Below are 22,588 nucleotides of genomic sequence, written 5' to 3'. Positions count from 1 at the left end.
ATTTAATACTTTAATGCTATTCCATATCCTTTTTTTAAACACATTGTTTTCTCTAGAACTACAGGATATCCCAGGTTCCTCTGGCACATGCAATATTATACATATATGTAGATCTTACCTTAGTTCTAGATTTGGTTCCTTCTCAATGGAGTACTGGATTTTTCTTTTTGGAGAGAAGGGGAGAATGCCATTAGGAATCAAGATCTAAACCTAGTCAGGAGAAAATTATAATCATTTAAAAGCCATTTATCATTCCCATTTTCTAAATATGTTCAGTTGTCAGAAAAATCATGAAAGTTTTCTGTGCAAAATTTGTCATACTTTTCCAACAACCCTGTTTGCTACCAGATTAAAGGGAATTTGTGATATATTTTATATTTATTTGAGAAATTAGTTCATTTTTTAAAGTTTTTGGTGATATTCCGAGTTCTTATTCTATATTTAAAGGCTTTTTTTTTCTTTACAGGTATTTTTTATCTTTGTTTTCCCTCTTGAAAAGAATTGAATGTTTAGAGATTAAGGGAAAGGAAGGGTGGGTTACTTTTTTCCAGGCTTAGCTAGGTGCAGCCTGGTAATTCAGCTAGAAATAGCAGGGTGTATCTAAGCCCAAAAGAAGCTTAATATATACTGTCCTTATTCAACCCTTGTTTAAAAAGAATTATGTGATGTCCCCAGACATGTGAGGGACTGGTTGTAGAAGGATAAAGAGGCTGCAACAACAATGAAAAAAAAAATTAAATGGGAGGAGGTGGAGGAGAAAGTGGAGGACTATCAAACCAAATAACCACCTTGAATTTTAATGATGTATCTGGGAGCATTATACCCACAGAAGATTTAAATGACTGAAAAAAAATCGTGTGTACTGAAATGTCTTAGGTTAACTGAATTCTCATACTTACTAGTAAGAAAGTCTCCAGATTTAGACAAAAAAATGTAAATAACAAGATAATAAAGTTGTGTCCCCCCCACCCCCGAAACAGGCAAGACTGAATTGAATACTAGCTCGAAGGACAATTTCTTTGTAACACACACACACACACACTATATCCTAGGACTACTTTTTTATTCCAGTTACTGGCTTCCAATGTATTTCCCTTTAATGGTAAGCACTCAGAATAACATGGTAAATGCTCAAGAGTTAGTCTAGAACCTGAAATTACACACACACACACACACACACACACACACACACGAGTGAACTGAAGAACAGACTATTTATAAAAAAAAAAAAAAGAAAAAACAAGTCCAGCTTAAGACCTCTGGACTCTCCAGTCTAAAGTCATGAGTTCCTATTGATACTAGAAAATTGTGTCGACTTCTATTCATTCAACGCGGCATACATACATATATATATATATGTATATATATATATATATATGTATATGTCCATTAGTTATATTCTCTCTATATAAATATATGTCATTTATATATAAATGCATTGACAGGTAGGTTTATGTATTTACACACTTATTTTTTAAATACATAAAGTCTGAATGATACCACAGCATCAGAGTTTCCTTCAATGTGGTGAGGGCTGGGTTTAATCCTGGGCACTAACATTGCAAAGCAGCACGTTATCCATGAGAGGTATTTTACGAGCCCTATTTTAATTTATCGTATTATAATCAGAAAGTTGCTGAAAGCTGGTCCCCAGTGACTGTCTTGTCTTCCTTTGCACAGAAGCTGGAAGTCAGAGGATACTGTCTTTACCCAGTAAAGACAACAGACGCAAATCAATAGAAAAAAATAACTTCTTTTATTTACAAAAAAAAAAAAATCCAAATATTGGATGCTGTAAACAAAATTCACAATCTGTTTCCTCTAGCACTGATTAAAACATGTCAGCTTTTAAAAGTCCATTCTCCATCAACTCCTTTTCTACCTGTGACACAGTCTAAAGTCAAAGTATCCCAAAATAATGATCCAAGATGCAGTTTGCTGCAATAGGACATCTCAGAGCAGGCAATGGATGTAGAGAGGTTGGAGAGAGAGACAGCCAGTGGGCAGGGTCTACTCCATTCTGTAAAGTTCTGCAGCAAGTCTTGCCAAGTTGCCTTGATTTCTTCCAACTTTGTACTTTTACCATTTGCTTTGTTAACAAGTCATTGTTATAACAAAATATTACATAAAGACTCTTTCTCAGCATTGAAAAGGCTATAAGAAAGCTTAAAGATTATATTCAAATAGCTACTATATATGTTTTTTTGGTTTCATCTAACACATATCATCTTCAAATAAACAAAGCTTCTTTTGAACTGTTGACAGTTTTTAACATAGTACATTTCATTTACAAAATAACTCACAATATTTATTTGACAAGCACTGCATTAAAAATAACTATGCACAGTAAAGCAACCAATAACAAACAAACATAAAGGAACAGCAAAAACAATATATTCACTTTTCATTTCCTCCTTGGATTTACTTAGATATCCTTCCATCCTTGCAATCTCTGAAGTCACATTAAAATAGTCTACCCACTAATAAAATGGGCAGATACTTGATCCCATTCAAGGAAAGGAAAAGTTCATCTTGATGTAGGAATTTTTGAGGCAACTAAATTTACTGCAAATGAAGCAAACTTTTTGTCAAGGACATTGTCACAGGTTAAGTGCTCTCTGACATGCTAGACTGGACAGGTGAGAAAAGACTCAAGAAGATGAAACTTCTTCCTGTTTTAAAGTAATAGCACACTAAGCCAGATAAACACAAAAGCAAACAAATTACAGGCACTAGTCAGGAACTGAGAGCAATTCTTTTCTCTGACCTATACATATGGGTCTCTCTCACCAGACACTGAAATTTTAGGCCACATATCCACAAATAGAGACATATATCCCACTGTTTGTTCAACTACATATGCACAAGACTATAGTACATAGAAATAAATTATGACTTTAAGTAAATGTTGAAAATTGTCTTGAGTATAGTATATCCTATCTGAAAGCCAATAACTGGCATTTCCATTTATACTACCAACCCTGGAGGAAGTAAGGAAAGAATGTAATTGAGAACCTAAATGGAAAGTATATCTTCAAATAAGGTTGCTTCAAACAGAAATCTGCATTATAAATTAATAGCACGTTGTTGCTATGGCACAGATCCCCATCCCCAGATTCTTTTTTAAAATAGTGGACAATTCATTTATCAAGAATAAAGATGGAAAGGAAGAAAACAGATAACCAACTGCCTCTTGTTCCTGAGTGTTTCTTTAGGTTGATTGTTTTTAGAACACTTCCAAACCGGTAAGCAGGCTAGCTCTGGTTTCTGAGAGCTGTCAAGTCTTATATACCTATGGGATAGTATCTCCTGGAAATTCACGATTTTAATATTTCAAACCCAGGGCTGGAGTGAGGGGAGACTAAGCCAACATGGGAGAAGGAAGTGTCCCTTAGGAAACAGTGAGTGGCAGTGCAACAGCTATTATAGCTGAGACAGAATTCACAGGGAAGCTGCTACAATCCCATCAAGTTCCTGTTAAGGCTTCAAAGAAATATGCCCAAAGGTAATTCAGATGGATTAGCCTTGAACTGAACATCTGAGTGTTGCCCAGATAATAGACAAACAAAATTACACTGTCAATTGAATGATGCTATTTTCTTCCCCAATCTTGCTTTAACTGATGATAAAAGTCTGTTTAGTTCTTCTTCAAAGGATTATCATATGTAGCAGCCATCCACTAAAGCTGGTAGGGATTATGTGACTATTTTACAACACAAAGGGAAGGTTTTCATATGTTAGTTTTATTTTTGGCAAATTTATTTTCAACCAGTGTCCAAAGAAATTAGTGCTGGAAGAAGGGGTGGTGTTAGGATTGGCTGTCATTTACTGAAATAGTAAATGCTAGTTCATTTCACAACGTATGAACCAGTCTCTTGGGAAAAAGAAAATGAAGTTGAACTTGATCCAATACAAAGTGATTGAATTTAAAGTACAGTACTAAACATTTAATGCAGTGTGACAACCAGATCAAAGATGTTCCATATTTGCATGGATTTATAAAATTTCATATATAATATATATCTCATATATAAATTTACTTATTTGTGCAAATACTCTTTTAAAAAGGGTCATTTCACATTTACTAAGTTCTAGTGGTCCTAGAATGCAGAATGCATTCATTAAAAAAATCCTTTAAATATTAATAAGTAGTGTTCAGATCACCAGAATTTCTTTTTAGCAGTTAGGGATTTAAACAGACTATCACTGATCCAAGATCCTTTGGATGCATGCAAGTACACAAAAAATAAAAGGGTTCAAACTGTCAAAAATGGCAGTTTAATATTTAAAAAAAAAAAAGCTCTACCAAGTATTTTCCCATTTGTGGAATTCTATGGCACACATACACGCATGTGTGCGTGCACACACACATAGTACACACACACACACACACATACACACACACAACCATTAAAACTGTATTATATCTGCTCTTCCTATCAAATATATTATGTTTTCCTCTTTCATTTACTTTACGATGTGGTTTTAATTCATCACTGCAATACGCCCAGATCTCATATCATCCTGTTGAAAACATAAAAGTGCACAATATTTAAACATTTCCTATTTGCTACATTATCTAGACCATAGTCAATGTACGTGGGCATATACACATAGCATAAAATATACATATTTATGCTATGTGTATATACACACAGAAGATACACACACATACACATATATCTATGGTAATATCATACCAACAACAGTAACTTTATACAAGTGTTTGCCAAGAAAAAATAGGGCATTTTCTCCACAATTCACAAGCTTATTGTTGTTTTGTTTTCTTCTTGAGTCCCTGATAAAATAATCATTACACCATAAAATTTTCCCACTTCAAATTTTCAGAAAGCAACAGGCACTTTTGATGTATATTGGTGTGTAACAAATATAGCAACTCTTTATATATTCTACTAGTTCTCATTTACTGGGTTATTTATCTGTTAAATCTTTGGTCCTTGAGCGTACTTTCTTTGCTACAGCTGTTTTTGTTTGCATTTTCACATTTTAAAAATGTGAGCTATGCACGCAGCTGGGAATAATAGATTGTGTCATCCTAAATTCTGCTGTTTGTTATGAGAACAGCACCAACCTACTACTGTTTATCTAGAGCAAGCTGTTTCTGTTACCTCTATAGGATAGACAGAAAGCACTTGTTATAAGCCTCGGCAGTAATCTCCATGCTGGAGTTTCCCTTCCCTGCATTATCATCATTAACTCAACTCCTGATCTGATGATTATAAATTATATAGGGGTAAAACCTTTTTCTCTGCTTTATTTTGCCCTTTTATGAGTTCCAGCTTATAAAAAAAAATGCACCTCCCCCACATTGTGGCAAAGCTACGGGAGCAGGTACTGCGAACCCATATTGTCATCAAATATATATATTTTAATTTTATTTTATTTACCTTGATTACTTTAGGAGAACCTGGTTGTATTTAGGTCTCTTCTATTTAAGGACAGAATCCAAATGGGTAGAATTAAGTGGAGAACTTGCTAGGGCAGGGGTACTCATTTGAAATTATATTCCCATGACTGTGAAAAGGTTCACAAACTTTGCCAAACATAAAATCAGGAGCAGATCATCACTGCACAAAATACAACTCTAATTAGGGTTGGGTTACTCAACCTTTTTGTTTCTTCCTATCTTGTCTGAAACGGCTTCCCCACAGGACATTTTAAAATAATTTTTAATTGCAGGGTAGCCAAGTGGAGTATGTCTGTTGCTGGCATGTGAATACTGGCTGGACCTGTGCAATGTAGTAATTGCTAAAGTTGGCATCTGCTACATAGGGGGCCGGCTGGTAATAGCAAGTGACATTAGCCACATTGGGGATGACATTTTGGTCAGCCAGCACCCGAATAGCAAGCATTGTGATAAGATTTAAAGTCTGTCTTCTTTCATGCCCCATCAGGCACACTGTGCTCTCATTTACCACTCCATGAAGGGTCATGAGATAGTCATACTTGCGGTCTTCCAATCCCACGAAGTGGTTCTGCAAATAGGATTCCAGTTTTCTCTGCTGTTCTCCAATGTCTGAGAAGTCAATAAAAAATCTGGAACACATATACCTCTGAAGGGTCTTGATCTCCTCAGAGGCAGGCCTAAAGCCCCTTACTAAGAGGTTGCAGTACTTTAGCAGGCCTCCCCCTCTGATTTCCTCTGGGTTCCTGGTGGCAATGATCTTGTTACAGAGGTGATCAAAGGCTTCATGGAAATCACCATACACACTCTCACCAATTATAGTGGGATGAAAAGTTTCAGTCATTGGATTCTCTGAGCATTCGTAAAAAAGGAGAAGAGAGTCTAATTTGATTTGAAAAGAATCTACACTAAATTCAAACTGCCTCCGGAGGGAATCCACAAATTTCAGTTCCACATTTTTGCCACTGTTGTTTGACAGAGATATGAGACTCCATCGGTCGGAGTCATTGCACACTTTAACCATTTTCTGCACATAAGCTTCCTACAATTCAAAAGACAAGGCAAGATAATAAGTAAACCTGTAAGTAACAAATAAATGTACCCTCATCTCTGTTTTGTCAAGTTTCAGAAAACACTACCTAGAGGTTTAAACAGTCTTCTGGAAAAAACAACAATAACACACACACACACACACACACACACACAAAATTAACGAGTGGTTTCACTGTCTGGGAAAGAGACTAGGAGTAATAGTTTGAGGCTTTGGGCAGACATAGCAGAGGACTAAGAGGTTCTGTTGTCATGTCTGACATTCAGAACGTTTTTATTAAAATTAGACTCATGCCTTATAAAAATTAGACTCATGTCTTATTGTACATATAAAAAGTACAATATTGATTTAATGTTCAAACGACTGAAAAATCGGTCTACCTCTCACCCTAGTCACCTAGTTTGTCTCCCCTAGATACGTGATCCTATGATGTTGCCTCCCACCCCCACCCCCCAAAAAATACTCTATCTTCTTATCAATTATGAAATGACTTAGGACGTTTGGGAGGCCGCCTCCTTAGACAACATTAACTGATTCTATCAGATGAACACTGAAGCAAAGTGAGGGCACTCTATCCTTAACCCCAGAGCCATCCTGGGGAAGGGAAGGAGCCTCCGAGTAGCAATTCATCTTCTCAACACAAGGAGTCAGCTGAAAGCAGCTGGGAAACCACTTCACATTTTCCAGCACAATATGCCCATCATGTCGCTCCTGCCTCTGGCTGCTATTTTCTCACTAGATCGAAGCGTGAGATGTTTTTTTTTTTCTTTTTTTCCCCTTAAGAAAAATGCATCTGCCTCAACTGAATGTTCCACAGACCAGAATTTTCTCTGTAGATGACTCAAGCCGGGGAAGCCAAGAGTTAAAAGAAGAAATCGAGCAACGGGAAGGAGGAAGAGAAGGGAAGGCAGAGGAAGCCTGGGAAAGAAGGAAGAGTTGCGGGCGGCTCTAGCATCCAGGAAACTGTAGGGACTCAACACCCCCGCCCCACCCCCACACCCCCCCCCCATGCACTCACGCAGCTCAGCTCACAAAATCCCAAGAATGATAAAAAAATAAATATATAAGCGCGCCCAAACCCTCGGCAGCCACCGAGGAGGGTGGCGTCCGTGCATCCCAAGCGCCGCCGCCCTCCCCCCCACCCCCCCCCGCCCATCGCCTTGCACCAACCCCGCAGCCCGGCGCCCGTGGCCCCCCGCGTCCCCGCGTCGGGCGGGAGGGTAACTGATGTACCTTGAGCGTGAGCGGCGTGATCTTCTCTTTGTTCACCCCCTCGGGTAAGAAGTCCAACAGGCAGTCGAGCACGACGTCCTTGACAGTCTGAAACTCCTCTTCCCCGCGCAGGTCGGCGCAGAAGATGAGGTCCAGGTCCTTGTAGCCCAGGCCGCTGTCCTGGTGCAGGACGTGGCTGGCGGCCGAGCCGTTGAGCCGCACGTCGCGGACGCCGATGCGCTTGTCGGCCAGGCGCCGCCGCACCACCTTCACGATGAGGCTCGGCTGCAGCTCGAGCGTGGGGAAGTTGCCGCGCCCGTGGATCGGGATGGTCTCGCTCAGGAGGCCGTCCAGCCGCTGCACTTGCTCCCAGGTGAGCACGTTGCAGTGCGCCGTGGGGCGGTCGCGATAGTCCGGGCAGCGCCCGCCGCCCAGGTCGCCGCCGCCGCCGCCGCCGCCGAAGTCGCCGCCGCCGCCGAAGTCGCCGTCCAGGGGGATGTAGGGGCCGCCGCCGAGCTCGTCCTCGGCCATGACAAAGTACCCTTCGCCCTCCGCCATGAAGTGCCCGCCGAATGCCACTTGGCCCCAGTCAGTCCTGTGAGGGGGAAAAATAAAAAGAAAAAAAGAAAATAAAAAACGGAGGTGGTGGCGGTGGTGGGGAGAACGAGCGGGGTGAGAAGGTGCGACCCGAGAGCCGGGAGGGCCGGGGGCCCTTGGAGGAGAGCGCGCGCCCGCGAACACCGCCCCCCCATGTTAGTTTCCAAGCTGTGAGGCTCCTCGGAGGACCCCCCCCCCCCTTTCTCGGCCCCACTGGGTTCCCCACCGCGCCCGCCCGTCGCGCCCCGCAGAGCAGCCCCGCACCAAAAGTATCTCTGATGCATCTGGAAAGCGCAAGCGGGAGCGCCGTCTGGGTCACCTGGAGGCGCCCGCCCCTTCTAGGAGCGCGGGCGAGCGAGGAACCGCGCGCGGGGCGGCAACACTTTTCCGGAGCTGCGAGTGCGCTCCCGACCGCGGCGAGGACTTCCCAGACACCGGTCGCCCGCGCAGGCCACTCCCGCCCCGCGCCCCCGCCCGCGCCGCCGCCCCAGCTGAGGTGGTCCCGGAGGTGGCGGCTGCCGCTGTCGCCGCCGCTGCACACGCTCCTGTCTCTGGAGCTTTAGCACTTGTGCCGGAGGAAGTGTCTTCAGTACTTTTTTTATACCGGGCCTCCCGGAGCTTCCGGGACCCAGGCACCGCGCGCTGGCCACACCCCTTCATTTGCATAGGGTCCCGCCCCCTGCCGCTGCGCGGACCCTGGCGGGCGGAGTTGCTGCGCAGGGAGCCGGCGGAGCCGGGCGGGAGGCGGCGGCCGCGCGCCAGTCCCTCCGCGCACGTCTATTGATCCTCCTAGTCTGGATTCTCCTCCGGGCCGCCTTCCCCTTCCTTTCCTGAAGGCACACGCTTTTAAAACATGGCCTCAAGAGTCTGCAGTGGCTCTCAAAACCTGATCGCGAATGAAGTCGCACAACTAAAGGAAAACTTCTCGAATTAAAAAAAAGAAAAAAAAGCAAACTTCCTTGCCGGATACCTCGAGTCAGGACAGATTAGGGAGGGGGTTCTGGGGGTTCTTCACTGCCTCCATTTTTTGTTTACTTCAGAGCTAATCCCAGGCTTCGGGAGGGGAGGGGCTACAGGAAAGACTTCACTTGCCCACACAAACCACTCTCCGTGCGTTCGATCTCCGCACGGGATCCCTGGGTTTCGTTTCCCTCAAGCTCAGGAAGCGTCTGGGGAGCTCGAGGCGAGCCCGGGGGCGGGGTTGCCGGCGGGCGGGTCTCTGTCTCCTGCGCGCGAGCGACCTAGCGGCGGAGCGCGGCGCGAGCCAGCACGCGTCACCTAGCGGGCGCTCCGGCGGGCGGGCGCTCGTCCAATGGCCGGGGACTGGGCGGGCGCGGCGGAGCTCAGGAGCGCGACCCGGACCCGGACGAGCGCGCGGCCGCGGAGTCGCCGGAGTAGCCTCTGTCGAGGGCCGGGCGGAACCGCTAAGGCGGCGAGTGGCGTCGGTCACGCTGCGCCAAGGGTGGCGCTTTTTAAGTGACAAACATGTCGTAGGTGCGTGAAAAATAACTTGTTGAAACCAGAGTTTCTGTCCCTCCGGTGCAGTTGCTTGGGCGGAACTTAAGTTGGTAGCACTTCTCCCCAGGCGTGCTCACACCTCCTCCGCACTTTTTATATTATATATATATATTATATATTTTTTTTGCTAGAAAGTTCGCTCCTCCTCTCCTTCCAGCCCCCTTGCAGCCATCACTCCAGGCTGCTGGTCGCTTCCCCCCAAAGCAACCCCGAGCTGCGAGTGGCCGGAGTGCGGGTGTGGGCACCCCTCGTCCCCAGACTGGGAGGAGGGAGCCGGGCCCCCGCGCTGGGAGCACCCGGGCACAGTCGCCACAGCTGCGGGGGTGGCGGAGGCGGGTTTAACGGGGTGCTGGCTGGGTGGGGGGGGGACCCCAGTTCCCCGCAGAGCCCGTCACGAGACGACGTCGCCCCCTGCCGTTGCCCTGTAGAGCCGTGTCCCAAGGCGGAGGAGCGCACCAGCCCCGGGAGCAGACCCTGGGTGGACAGAGGGTCCCCGAAAGGACGAGAGGAAGACCACAGAAAGCTCAGGGACCCACTACACCCCCCACACCCCAAATGCATCCATGCTGCTCTCCCTCCCACGCGTCCAGCCATGACAGGGGAGGATTCATCCATTCTCTCCACCACCCCCGTGAGCGCTGAGGACTGAACGGCCCTGCTGCACACAGCGCAGTGGGCATGACCAGCCAGTCCATAACTGTAGTTCAGCTGTGTGTGTGTGTGTTTTGAGAGGAATATGTGCCGTCTAATTCAGGAGGGTGGTCTGACGAGGATGTGAAAACTAGGGAGAGAGACACCAAGCTGTGATTTTGAACTGAGATCTTGGAGCCGACTTTCCTTTTTGTGGGGTGGTGCGGGGGCGGGGGGCGAGGGCTACAAAAACATTGGCAAAGGGAAGACTAGGAGAACTGGAGAATGTTTAAGAAAGGATGCAAAACCTCAACAGTAAGAAGAGATAACTAATGAGGTTGGCAGTATATATATTGACAACCAAAGTATTGCTCAGTTCTGTCAGATGGTGGTGCCGGGGATTGAGCCTGGGACCTCTTGAGGTCTCGGTCATGAAAATCTTTAGCCCTATCAATGGTGCTAGCTGTCTCCCAGATCCTGTCCAGAACGAGTGGAAAAGGTATGTGGAGATTCTGATACTTTACTGACCTCTGGTTTATATTCTGCTTAGCTCCTTACACACAAAATCTCTTTTCATCTTCAAGAGGAAGCTAATCTGTTTCATAGGGATTTGCAAAAAGGAACTGAGAGACAAAACTATTTGCTCAAATGTCACAGCTAATAAGTGATGGGATCAGCCATTTATCTGTAAGTGCTGTTTAACCATCATTTTCAGGAACCTGATATCAGTAACTTGCTAACTAGTACCTTTTCATCTGAAAGCATGATAAATATACATAGCAAAGTATTTTTTAAATTTTATTTATTTATTTTCCCTTTTGTTGCCCTTGTTGTCTTTTTATTGTTGTTGTAGTTATTATTGTCGTTGTTATTGATGTAACTGTTAGGACAGAGAGAAATGGAGAGAGATGGGGAAGACAGAGAGGGGGAGAGAAAGATAGACACCTGCAGACCTGCTTCACCGCCTGTGAAGCGACTCCCTTGCAAGTAGGGAGCTGGGGGCTCAAACCGGGATCCTTACACCGGCCCTTGCGCTTTGCACTGCAAAGTATTTTTAAGGGGCCTTTTAAAATTAAAATGTGCAGCGCCTTGCATATATGTGATTTCACTATTTCCAGAGAACTACATTAAAAAAAAAAAATCAAGGAGTCGGGCGGTAGCGCAGCAGGTTAAGCGCAGGTGGCGCTAGGAGCAAGGACAGGTGTAAGGATTCCTGTTGGAGCCCCTGGCTCCCCACTTGCAGGGGAGTCGCTTCACAAGTGGTGAAGCAGGTCTGCAGGTGTCTATCTTTCTCTCCCCCTCTGTCTTCCCTTCCTCTTTCCATCTCTCTCTGTACTATCCAACAACGACGACATCAATAATAACAACAATAATAAACTACAACAATAAAATAAGGACAACAAAAGGGAAAATAAATAAATATTTTTTAAAAAAACTTTTTAAAAAATCAGAGAGAACAAAAAGAGAAACCACAGTACCTCATTACGTTTTGTAGAACTTCTTCCCCTCATGCTGTCCATGCTATGCCAGGGCTTGATCCCAAATATTAAGACTTGGCAAAGTGAACAGTCTTCTAACCTTATTTTATACTTTATTTTAATCCTTCCTCCGAAAAAGTGGAGAAATAAATAGTAACCAGGCTAGTGAGCACCTGTGTAGTCCTTTTCAAATTAATTAATTAACCAATTAATTGATTTTTGTTGCCTCCAGGGCTATTGCTGAGGCAAGGTGCCAGCACTTTGAATCTACTGTTCCTGGCAGCCATCTCCCCTTCCCTTTTTTCATTTCTATTTTATTTGTCAGGAAAGAGAGAAATTGAGAGGGGCGAATAGAGGGGGAGAGAGAAAATTAGACACCTGAAGATCTTCAGTACCCTTGAGGTGTCCCCGCCTGCAGGTAGGGAACAAAGGCTCGAACCTGGGTCCTTGCACATGGCAAGATGTGCATTGAACTGGCTGTAGCACCACCTGCCTCCCCCATGCAAGCCTTTTTGTATGGGTCTAAAAGAATTTGCATTTTAGAAAGTTTCATGTATGAGGCTTAACCAAGGAATCGATCCTACTCAACACTGTACTGACAACAGTCATTAATACCTGGTGCTTTAGTTAGAAACCTTCAATCAAGCAAGAGCTACTCTGTTCTGCCCACCTACTACCATTTACTTTTCCAAGAGATGAAAGTAGAGCAGAAGCTAGACTCAGAGGGCTTGCTAGTCATTCAACAACCCCTGTGCTAGGGAGATGAGACTGGGCAGCAATAGTGCAAGTTCCCTTGTTGGAGCTGCCAGCACTTTGTGACTGACCCTTTCTTGCCCTTTTCATAAAGTATATTTCACCTCCCAACCAAACTATTGCCCCGCCACCACGCCCACATACACAATTCTAATTCTTCCTAAGCTGACACTACCACTTCCTGCACTAGGACGTCTAGGGTATTTTGTCTTAGACTGCATGTTAGTAGTTCTTTGAGTTGATTTATTTTTTCCTGAGTCTTGATTCAGACACATGCATACGACTCCTCATTATGTTTTGTGAATCTGCTTTCTCCCTGTCTTCATTTTTATTGTAGACTTAAAGCTGAACCGGGACTGTAGTCTGCTTCTTTCTTTGCAAAATCTGGACATTCATATCCTCAACACCATTGAGAACCAAGATGTTACATTCTGAAACACCTGTGGAGTCTGTAGCATGTATGATGGCCTAACTGTGTGGATCTGAGCTTTTCAGCATGTATGCAAACAGTATGAAGTTTGGAGATTGCTCCAAGTTTACTAAGCAGTGGTGTTATTCTTCTTTTTTCCTTCATCTATTTTAGATCTTTTCTAAAATGATTTTAGATGATAGGAAGCAAATAGTGTGCAAAGAACAAACAGTTATGACATTAATTCACCTAATTCTTATTAAAAGATGAGGGAGAAGAACCCAGAAAGTTGCCTACTCTTCTTTCTCACAGCACTCTGGCCAATCTTTCCTCATATTCTAATGTCTCCTACTGAACTGTTTCTCTGGCTTGGCCCTTTATTTACTCTGGTGCCAAGTTCCTCATCTGCATGATTCTACAGCTTTCAGTTAAGTTTTTTCTTCTCTCTCTCTTTTTTTTTCAGATAAACAGGGAGAACTATATATATAGAGAGAAGGAAAGTTACCACAACACAGAGAACTTCCTCTTCGTGCTATCCATGATGATGACCCTGTGTGGTTCAGAGGTTCCAACCTGGGTGGGTCCTCGTGATATGTATTCTACCAAGCCCAGCCTAGAAAAAATAAAGGTAGATTAACACATGGATACATTTGCAGAGATCTTCTTGCTACACAGAGACTCACTTGTGTGGATTATATCTTCACCTGTAAAATTTTATAGAAGCGTTACTTTACTGTTAGGCATATTATAAATGCAGTTCCATATGGTACTCTTTGAGAGAGTTTTCATTTGAATAATATGAACATCATAAAAATGATTCTATTCACAGTCACAGATCAGTAACTTCAGAAATTTAGTGTTTATGCAAGTAAGGTAAATGTTACCTAAGTCATCCCTCTTAAAGTCAAAGGATATAGAATTTTCCTTAGTAGTATAAAGTAAAAAATAAATAAGATAGACCTAACTGCGTCATCATTCTTAGATGCAATGTTTCAGGGTCAGACGGTGGAGCACCAGGTTGAGTACACACATTACTATGTGCAAGGACCTGGGTTCAAGCTATTGGTCATCACTTGTAGAAGGGAAGTTTCACTTGGCAGTACAGCCAGACTACAGATATCTCTCTTTTTCTCTCCTTTTCTTCCCTTCCCCATTCAATTTCTCTGTTTTATAAAAAGAAAAAGAAAAAAAAACGAAGAAGAAAGGTCACAGGAGTAGAGAATTCCTCGAGCAGGCACTGAGCACTAGTGGCAATAATAAAATAAATAACCCTAGTGGCAATAATAAAAAAAATAAATAAAATGTTTCATTGATTGCCCTTTAATTGAACTTTTTGTCAGAAAGACTAGCCAGTATTTTCTCAGGATACTATCAGTGCAGATTATGCCAGACATTCTTCCTGTTTTGACATCTCTTTTGAAATATCTGCCATTTCAATCAATGTTGCAAGTTCCATGGACTAGATTGTTTTCTATACTCCAAATAAAAGAAATACTCAAAAGCTACATTAATTTGGCAAAATGTAGAGCTGGAAAGAACATATATTTATTTAAAACTATCCAATATGAATAAGTAAACTATGTTGCCCTAAAGTAATAGTTGCATTATTTTTTTTTCCTTTTGAAATTTTGTACTGGGAGAATGTTTATCTTCTCTTAAGAAAATATTTTGTTTACTTGAGGTGCTTTTAAAACTCTGAGGAAGGCACAGGAATGAATATGATAAATTAGTTCACTTTTAAAAAGGAATTTGGTCAAAATATGTATATACCTTATTTAAAGAAAAAATGTGTATGTCTAGTTCTTTCTGACCAATTGATTATTACCTTGTACCTTTAATGATCATTTTTGATTTGTTTTATTTACACTTGCAACATTTTAAAGGAATGTTTTAAAATGGCATAGACCAATGTACATAGTACTGTTTTCATATACTAAATTCAGAAATTGCTTAGATGCCATGTAAAAGCATGTACATTTATGTTAAGGTCAAATATACTCACATGCATTAGTTATACATCCATTCAATAATACTCATACCTCATTTAAGAGAATTGTTTTAAAATATTATTCCTACAATTATTTTAAGTCTCCTGGGTCAGCAATAGAGCTCTCCTGAATTGTGTATCTAGTTTGTTGTGAGTATAATCCAATTTTGAGACCATCTCCCACCACACTTGGGGGGGGGCATTTTTGCTGTGATATCTTTCCTTCTTTCCCTCAATCTCTGTCTCAGTCGCTATGTCTCTCTCTTTCTCTCTTGTATCTGATTTTCAAAAAAAATATCACCTAGATTTGGGCAACTCTAGTATGACAAAAAAATTCTATTAAATTATCTTACCTCAAAATTATGTTACCAGATAAAGAGAAAGAAAAATAATACATTATTGCTGTTTTTATATTAGGAGCAAGTATATAATATAGTTGGATGCCAAAAGCAAATTAGAAGGTCCAAGAACCTGCAACAACATATACATTTTAAAGTTTTCTTAAAGTTTCTAGAATTCTAGGCATCTCTGAAAAACAGGGATGGTTTAACATCCACAAGCCAGTCAGTGTCATCCATCATATCAAGAATATGAAAGATAAAAATATGATCATATCATGTGATGCTGAAAAGGCATTTGACAAGATCCTATTCCCATTTATGATAAAGACACTCCAGAAATTAGAGAATAGAAGGACAATTCATCAACATAATGAAGACTACTTATGACAAACACACAACTAACATAATTTTCAATGGGAAATGCTGAAAGTTTTCCCCCTAAAATCATAAACTAGTCAAGAATGTCCAATAATTTTACTATTTTGAATATAATCTTCAATATCCTTACCATTGAAATCAGACAAAAGAGAGCTATCAAAGATATACAGATTGGAAAGGAAGAAATCAAACTATCACTACTTTCTGATAATATGATAATATACCTAGAAAACCCAAATGACTCCACCAAAAATGACTGGAAATGATTAATAAATTCAGTAAAGTTGCAAGATACAAAATAAATATACATTAATTGGTGGCATTTCTGTATACAAACAAGGAGTCAGAGAAAAGGGAAATAAAATATTCAATCCCATTTCAATAGAACCCTAAAAGCTAAAATACCTTGGGGTGAACCTCACAAAGGAGGTAAAGGATCTTTACAATGGAAACAACAGGACATTCTTAAAAGAAACAGAAAAGCACATGCAAAAGTGGAAGAACAGAACTTTTTCCTGGATTGGAAAAATAAACATCATTAAAATGACCATTCTACTGAAAGCAATCTATAACTTCAATGCAGTCCCTATTAATGGCAATTGTCAAGCAAATTGAAGAACTTGTCCAAAGACTTGTGTGGAACTAAAAGCTATGATTTGCCAAAGAATTTCTGATAAAAATAAAAGAAAATATATGGAGGTATCACACTTCCCAATTTCAGTTTATACTACAAAGCAACAGTAATTAAAACAGCATGGTAGTGGAATAAAAATGGACTCTTGAATTAATAGAGCAGAATTAAGAACCCAGAAATGGGGACAAGTGGTGGTGCACCTGGTTGAGTGCACATATTACAGTGCACAAGGACCCAGGTTTGAGCCCCCTGCTCCCCAGCTCCAGGGAGGAAGCTTCATGAATGGTGAAGTAGGGCTGCAGGTGTCTCTCTGTCTCTCTCCCTCTCTATCTCCCCCTTCCCTCTAAACTTCTGGCTGTCTCTATCAAAAAAAAAAAAGCTAATAAAAACCCCAGAAATAATCACCTAATATATGACAAAGTGGACAGAATCTTGGTGCTGGGAAAACTGGATAGCCACATGTAGAAAAGTGAAACTAGAACATTACTCTGCTACACCACTAGTGGGAATGCAAACTGCTGCAGCCCTGCTGAAGACTGTGGAGAGTCCTTAAACAAATTAAAAATAGAATTATCTTGTGATCCAAGCAGCATTATTATTCACAATAGCCTGAGTGTAAGCACCATAAATGCCCATCAACTGATTACTTGCTAAAGACATAATGGTATATATATTTCATGGAATACTACTCTGCAATCAAAAAAGATAATATTGTCCTTTGGGACAAAATGCATGGAACTAGAAGTGATTGCATTTAGATAAATAAGTGAAGAGATGAAAGACAGCTACAAGATGGTTTCGTTCATATCTGGGTTATGAATATGATACACATCTATCTTAAAACAAAAAAAACAGAAGCAAGCAAACTGTTTCTAAAACTTAGGATTATAATGGTTATATTAGAGAGATGGAACAATGGGGATATAAAACTTTGGTGATGGTGTGGATACACTTTTACAATCTTGTAACCTATTAAAGCAGAAAGAAAGAAAAAGAAAGAAAAAAAAAGAAAGAAAGAAAGAAAGAAAGAAAGAAAGAAAGGCTTCCTGTGTTATAAAGACAATATGGATATAGTACACAAGGCTCTCATATCTGAGTCCTCAGAGGTCTGAAATTCAGTCTTTAGCACCATCATATGCCATAGCTGAGCAATCTATGGTCTCTACCCATTCCTCTCTCCTCTCTTCTCTCTTCCCTCTTCCTCCTTCTCCTCCTCCTCTTCCTTCTCCTCCCCCCCTCCTCTTCTTTTCTCTCTCTCCCCTACCTCTTTCTTTCTCTCCCTTCTCACTTTCTCAAGAAATGAATAAATGAAATCTTTAAAAATAAATATGATAGTTAATGTTATCACATTATTTGTTAATTGGGTTAACTTTGAAAAGTCCTTTTGTTATGGTTTGCTGTACAGTATCCAGTATCTTGTATATAGCTGTGCTATTGGATGCTTCTAATCTACTTGGTCTAGGCTTTTTGGAGCTCTGCTTCCCCAGAGACACACCCTACTAGGGAAAGAGAGAGGCAGACTGGGAGTATGGACCGACCAGTCAACGCCCATGTTCAGCAGGGAAGCAATTACAGAAGCCAGACCTTCTACCTTCTGCAACTCTCAACGACCCTGGGTCCATGCTCCCAGAGGGATAGAGAATGGGAAAGCTATCAGGGGAGGGGGTGGGTTATGGAGATTGGGTGGTGGGAATTGTGTGGAGTTGTACCCCTCCTACCTTATGTTTTTGTTCATTAATCCTTTCTTAAATAAAAAATTAAAAAATAAATAAATAAAATAAAATAAATATGAATGCTTTGCCTTGTTTAGTGTCTTCTGCTCTTGTATTCCCGACATATCTTAGAACATTTTTGATGTTCTCTGAGTTCTAGGACCTATTGGGGAGGTCAGCATATCCAGATATAACTTGGACATCTTATACTCATGTGAACCCTGAAAACGCATGGAAGGTGAGTCCATTCCAAGCTCAGAGTCATCAGACCATAATGTTAATTAATACTTATAAGAGGGCACTAAGAATTGTTATTAATTTACTTTAAATTTTATTACAGCATAGCATTATATTTATGTAATATAAACAATGTATTATGCTTTATGTTACAACTTTAGGCCAAATTCAGAGATGACTAAAATATTTCTGACATGAAAGTAATTACCTAATCAAATAGTGTCTACTTAAACCTAGATACCCTCCTCACCTACCTCCTATTACATTTCCCTCCATCACTCCAAGGCTAATCTTGTCAGACAAAGTAAGGGGTAAAAAAGCTGAATAAGTGCAAGAGACTGGCATATACTAATGATGAGTCTTTAGTCACTACCAGGCCACCCTGTTGCCTGGGGCCCTAGTCAAGGTATCCAGAGATTCTCACATAGACATGATGGGCCTAGACCCCTAACCGATACCCCTAGCTACTGTCACTGGTCATTTTCATCAGGAACAACATAATGGACCCCTTTGTGGGTCCTTATAGGACCTTGCTCTCAATTTGGATCAACAATGTTCGGGACTGTTCCATTCTCCGAAGGGAGGTTGGATTAACAACACTCTACCTACTACCTGAGAAGATGGGTCTTAAAATGTTCCTAGAATGTTCCTACCTATGACTTTGGAATGTGAGCTAAGATCTACAGGGATGCAGAAGTTACATAGACTCTTGCGCTGAATATAGGGCCCAGGTCAAATTTATGGGGTTTACAGTTAACAATATTTTTGTAATTTTCCCATTATTTGGGAGCTACTCTCTTCCCTGATCTAGGTTTCTAGTCCTTTTTACAACAATGACACTATTTCCCCAGAAAATAACCTGGGTCCACCTGCATATTAGATGTCAGGCTCAGGCAAAAATAAGTAAAGTCACAGGTTCCTTGGAAGATACCTAAAATAGACCTACTAGCTTTTTCCAAAACAGAGACCCTAAATCTTCATCTGTAGTGGATGGAATACGGAGTTCTGGTGGTGGGAATTGCGTGTAGTTGTACCCCTTTTATCCTATGGCCTTGTCAATATTTCCATTTTATAAATAAAAATTTAAAAAAGAAAAAAAAAAGTAATTACCCTTTACATATTAAATAGGTATTTATTTATTATTGTCACCAGGGTTATCGCTGTGGCTTGATGCCAGCACTACTCCTAGTGACCATTTTTTATTCTTTCTATTTTATTTGACAAGACAGAGAGAAATTGAGAAGGAAGGGGTGACAGAGAGGAAGAGAGAAAGATAGATACCTACTTTTCTGTTGATAAAGCACCCCTTTGCTGCAGGTGGGGAGACGGGGCTCCAACCTGGGTTCTTGCACATGGTAATATGTATGCTTCCCCGGGTGCACCAACACCCCACACCTGAAACAGATCATTATTTTGAGTTATACTTTCTTCTGAAATCAAACCAATTTTAGTTAGCATGACTAATTCTCAATCCAGTTTATGTCTAAAGAGAGCAACCATTTTGACTAAAAAGCTAAAAACAATCTTATTATATAGATGTTTTACTTACATTGTATTAAACAGATTTCTGGTTAAACTTCCTGTTTTTGTATCATTTTTAAAAATTTACTTATAAAATAAAAAAAATATCGACAAGACCATAGGATAAGAGGGGTACATATTCTACACTATTCCCACTGCTAGAGTTCCGTACCACATCCCCTTTCTTGAAAGCTTTCCTATTCTTTGTTTCTGTGGGAGCATGGACCCAGAATCACTATCTGGTGTAGAAGGTGAAAGCACTGGCTTCTGTAATTGCTTTTATGCTGAACATGGGTGTTGGCAGGTTGATCCATACTCCCAACCTGTTTCTATGTTTCCCTTGTGGGGCAAGGCTCGGGAGAGGTGGGGCTACAGAGTATGTTTTTGAGGTTGAGGAATTCAGGTTAGCATCATGGTAGCATCTGCAACTTGGTTTCTGAAAATGCGTTTAGATGTAAAGAAGAACAAATTGTTTGGTTATCAGAAACCTAATGGCAAGAATATAACTGATGAGATTTATTTGGAGTCTCTGTTTTGGAAAAAGCTAGTAAGTCTATTTTAGGTATATTCCAAGGGGCCTCTGATTTTACTAATTTTTGCCTGCTCCCAATAGCAGGTGGACCAAAGGTATTGTCTGAGGAGATGGTGTCAGATTTGGAAATAGAATTAGAAAGCTGTATCAGGGAAGAGAGTAGCTCCCAAATATGGGAAAAGTACATCAATATCGTTAACTGTAAACTTCATTGATTTGATCTGGGGCCTGTAATCTGTGCATGAGCTTGTGTAACATCTGTGTCCCTGTAGGTCTGAGCTTGAACTCTGTGATCATACCTAGGAGCATTATTTTTTTTAATTTTATTTATAAAATGGAAATATTGACAAGACTATAAGATAAGAGGGGTACATTTCCACACAGTTCCCATCCCCAGAGCTCCATATCTAATCCCTTCCCTTGATATCTATCCATTGAGATCCTTCAATTTACTTTCATTTGGGGCCAGTGTTATTTTAGCTTACCTTTAAAATAAATTTTAGCCAATAATATATAATTTAACTATATTTTACTATATTTAATTGCACTTAGAAACCTAACTTTGATTCAAATTAAGAAGATATCAAGTATGATAGCATTGTAGCTTAAGGTGAGTTGGCATCTGTGTTATATTATCTGAAAACATAGAACAGTCTATTTTTGTTAATGTTTCATTCTTATTCTCTTTATATAACTCTGTAGTGGTTATTAAAATTACCAGTGTTCCTCCCATATTTCATATCTGTTGTATTTAATGTATATGTTAATAAATATATGTATTAAAATCAAATACTACTTATAGAAAGAAAAGAAGATAGTTACTCTCTCTGAACTTGATTAACTCCTTCCTTTTTTTCTTTTTTTCCTCCCTTCTTTACATGAGAACAAGAGCAAGAACAGAGCATTGCTCCATGATATGCAGTGCTGATGATCAAACTGGGGATCTTACAAACACGTGGCATTTATTCTACCTCCCTAACCCACATAATGTTCAATCAAGATTTAGCTAGTAGCTCAAACCCTAGACCTGTAATATCCAGCTTTTATACACTGTAAGTTTCAACCTGTGATGGTAAATTTTAATACAAAATAACTAGGCCTAGGAAGAAATTAGGTTTGTTCTAAAGGTTCCAAGGTGCTAGACACCAGCTGCCCATGTTCCTTTAACATTATGACAAGGCCACCTTGGTTAATGCCAAATATTCCTTACATTCATGGTTTGAGAAAAGTCAGTAAGTGACATAGGAGTAACTAAATTAATTCTTCTAAAATTAAGTAATTTAATGATAAGATTCTGTTATCATGGGAGGTAAGGGAGTGGGGATACAGGACCTCGGTAGTGGGTAGAATGTGGGACTATACACTCTTATAAGGACCTCGGTAGTGGGTAGAATGTGGGACTATACACTCTTATAACCCAATATTAATAACAAAAATAATAAATAATGAGGTCTGGGATCATATACAGGAACCCATATTTTTCTAGACCTTGCTACAATTTTTTTCTATGAGAACCTGTGATGACTTTAAAAAGCAATCTACTCTTCATTTGAAATAACGGTTGTAAACTGTTCAAGGTTAAGACAGGGTGAAGGCAAACTGAATAGGTGCTTGGGCTATGGAGTAAAGTAGTTACTCAAATATTTGTTGAGGAATTATGAGAGACCAGAAGGATGGGGCTGCAGTACCTACAGTACATGAACACCTATACACTTCTTTCATTTTTATTCATAGACATACATACATGTAAGTACTAGATTATATAGTATAGAGAATGTATCGTTCTGGATAAAGGTCAAAGTAGTCATTTTGTAATAGTGGTAATAGTGGAGGCAGAGAAGGAAAACATCAATATAAAGATGGGATCACTTCATAAATGACACATAGAAAGACAAAGTTCTGACACATTTTACTTCACTTTATTATTTTCCTATGTTTATACCTTGTGTATTTTTTTTTCCTTTTATTTCTAAGGCTTGATGCTAATGCTATGAATCCACCACTCGCAGTGACCCTTTTTCCTTTTCTATTTTATTTGATAAGACAGAGAGAAGTTGAAAGGAAAGGGGAAGATAGACACCTACATTACGTGTTTTACTGCTCATAAGGCTTCCCCCTTGCAAGTGGGGAGCTGGGGCTTAAACCTAGGTCCTTGCACATAGTACTGTGTATG

General features: G+C 40.8%; 1 protein-coding gene and 1 long non-coding RNA gene across 4 annotated transcripts; one reads left to right on the top strand and one right to left on the bottom strand.

Annotated features, from left to right (window-relative positions):
* Positions 1–1,733: 1,733 nt before the first annotated feature.
* Positions 1,734–9,384, bottom strand: TENT5A (terminal nucleotidyltransferase 5A). Of its 2 annotated transcripts, none has more exons than XM_007530474.2 (3): positions 8,605–9,384; positions 7,710–8,283; positions 1,734–6,467 (listed from the first exon to the last, which is right to left on the bottom strand). In XM_007530474.2, exons 1-3 carry the CDS (start codon positions 8,949–8,951, stop codon positions 5,691–5,693), a joined length of 1,698 nt encoding a protein of 565 aa, XP_007530536.2. In that variant the 5' UTR covers positions 8,952–9,384; the 3' UTR covers positions 1,734–5,690. The 2 variants fall into 2 exon arrangements, with proteins under 2 accessions (XP_007530536.2, XP_007530535.1); XM_007530473.2 differs by having other exon boundaries at positions 8,550–8,839.
* A 207-nt stretch (positions 9,385–9,591) lies between these two features.
* On the top strand, positions 9,592–21,453 carry LOC132536517 (uncharacterized). Of its 2 annotated transcripts, none has more exons than XR_009548067.1 (3): positions 9,592–9,779; positions 18,286–18,363; positions 21,299–21,453. It is a non-coding gene; the product is annotated as an uncharacterized LOC132536517 (long non-coding RNA). The 2 variants fall into 2 exon arrangements; XR_009548066.1 differs by lacking the exon at positions 9,592–9,779 and adding an exon at positions 10,688–10,932.
* The last annotated feature ends 1,135 nt before the right edge of the window (positions 21,454–22,588 follow it).

Source organism: Erinaceus europaeus, unplaced genomic scaffold (assembly GCF_950295315.1).
Source record: "Erinaceus europaeus unplaced genomic scaffold, mEriEur2.1 scaffold_432, whole genome shotgun sequence".
Lineage (NCBI taxonomy): Eukaryota > Metazoa > Chordata > Mammalia > Eulipotyphla > Erinaceidae > Erinaceus > Erinaceus europaeus.
Note: the sequence above shows the minus strand (reverse complement) of the source record. Positions and strands in the feature narration are given on the sequence as shown.

Excerpts from the sequence above, each read along its gene's own strand:
- TENT5A (XM_007530474.2), bottom strand. The coding sequence starts at position 8,951 with ATGCAAATGAAGGGGTGTGGCCAGCGCGCGGTGCCTGGGTCCCGGAAG. Across the intron at positions 8,284-8,604 it reads GAAGGGGCGGGCGCCTCCAG|GACTGACTGGGGCCAAGTGG; the intron begins GTGACCCAGACG and ends TCCCCCTCACAG. Across the intron at positions 6,468-7,709 it reads TCACGCCGCTCACGCTCAAG|GAAGCTTATGTGCAGAAAAT; the intron begins GTACATCAGTTA and ends TTTGAATTGTAG.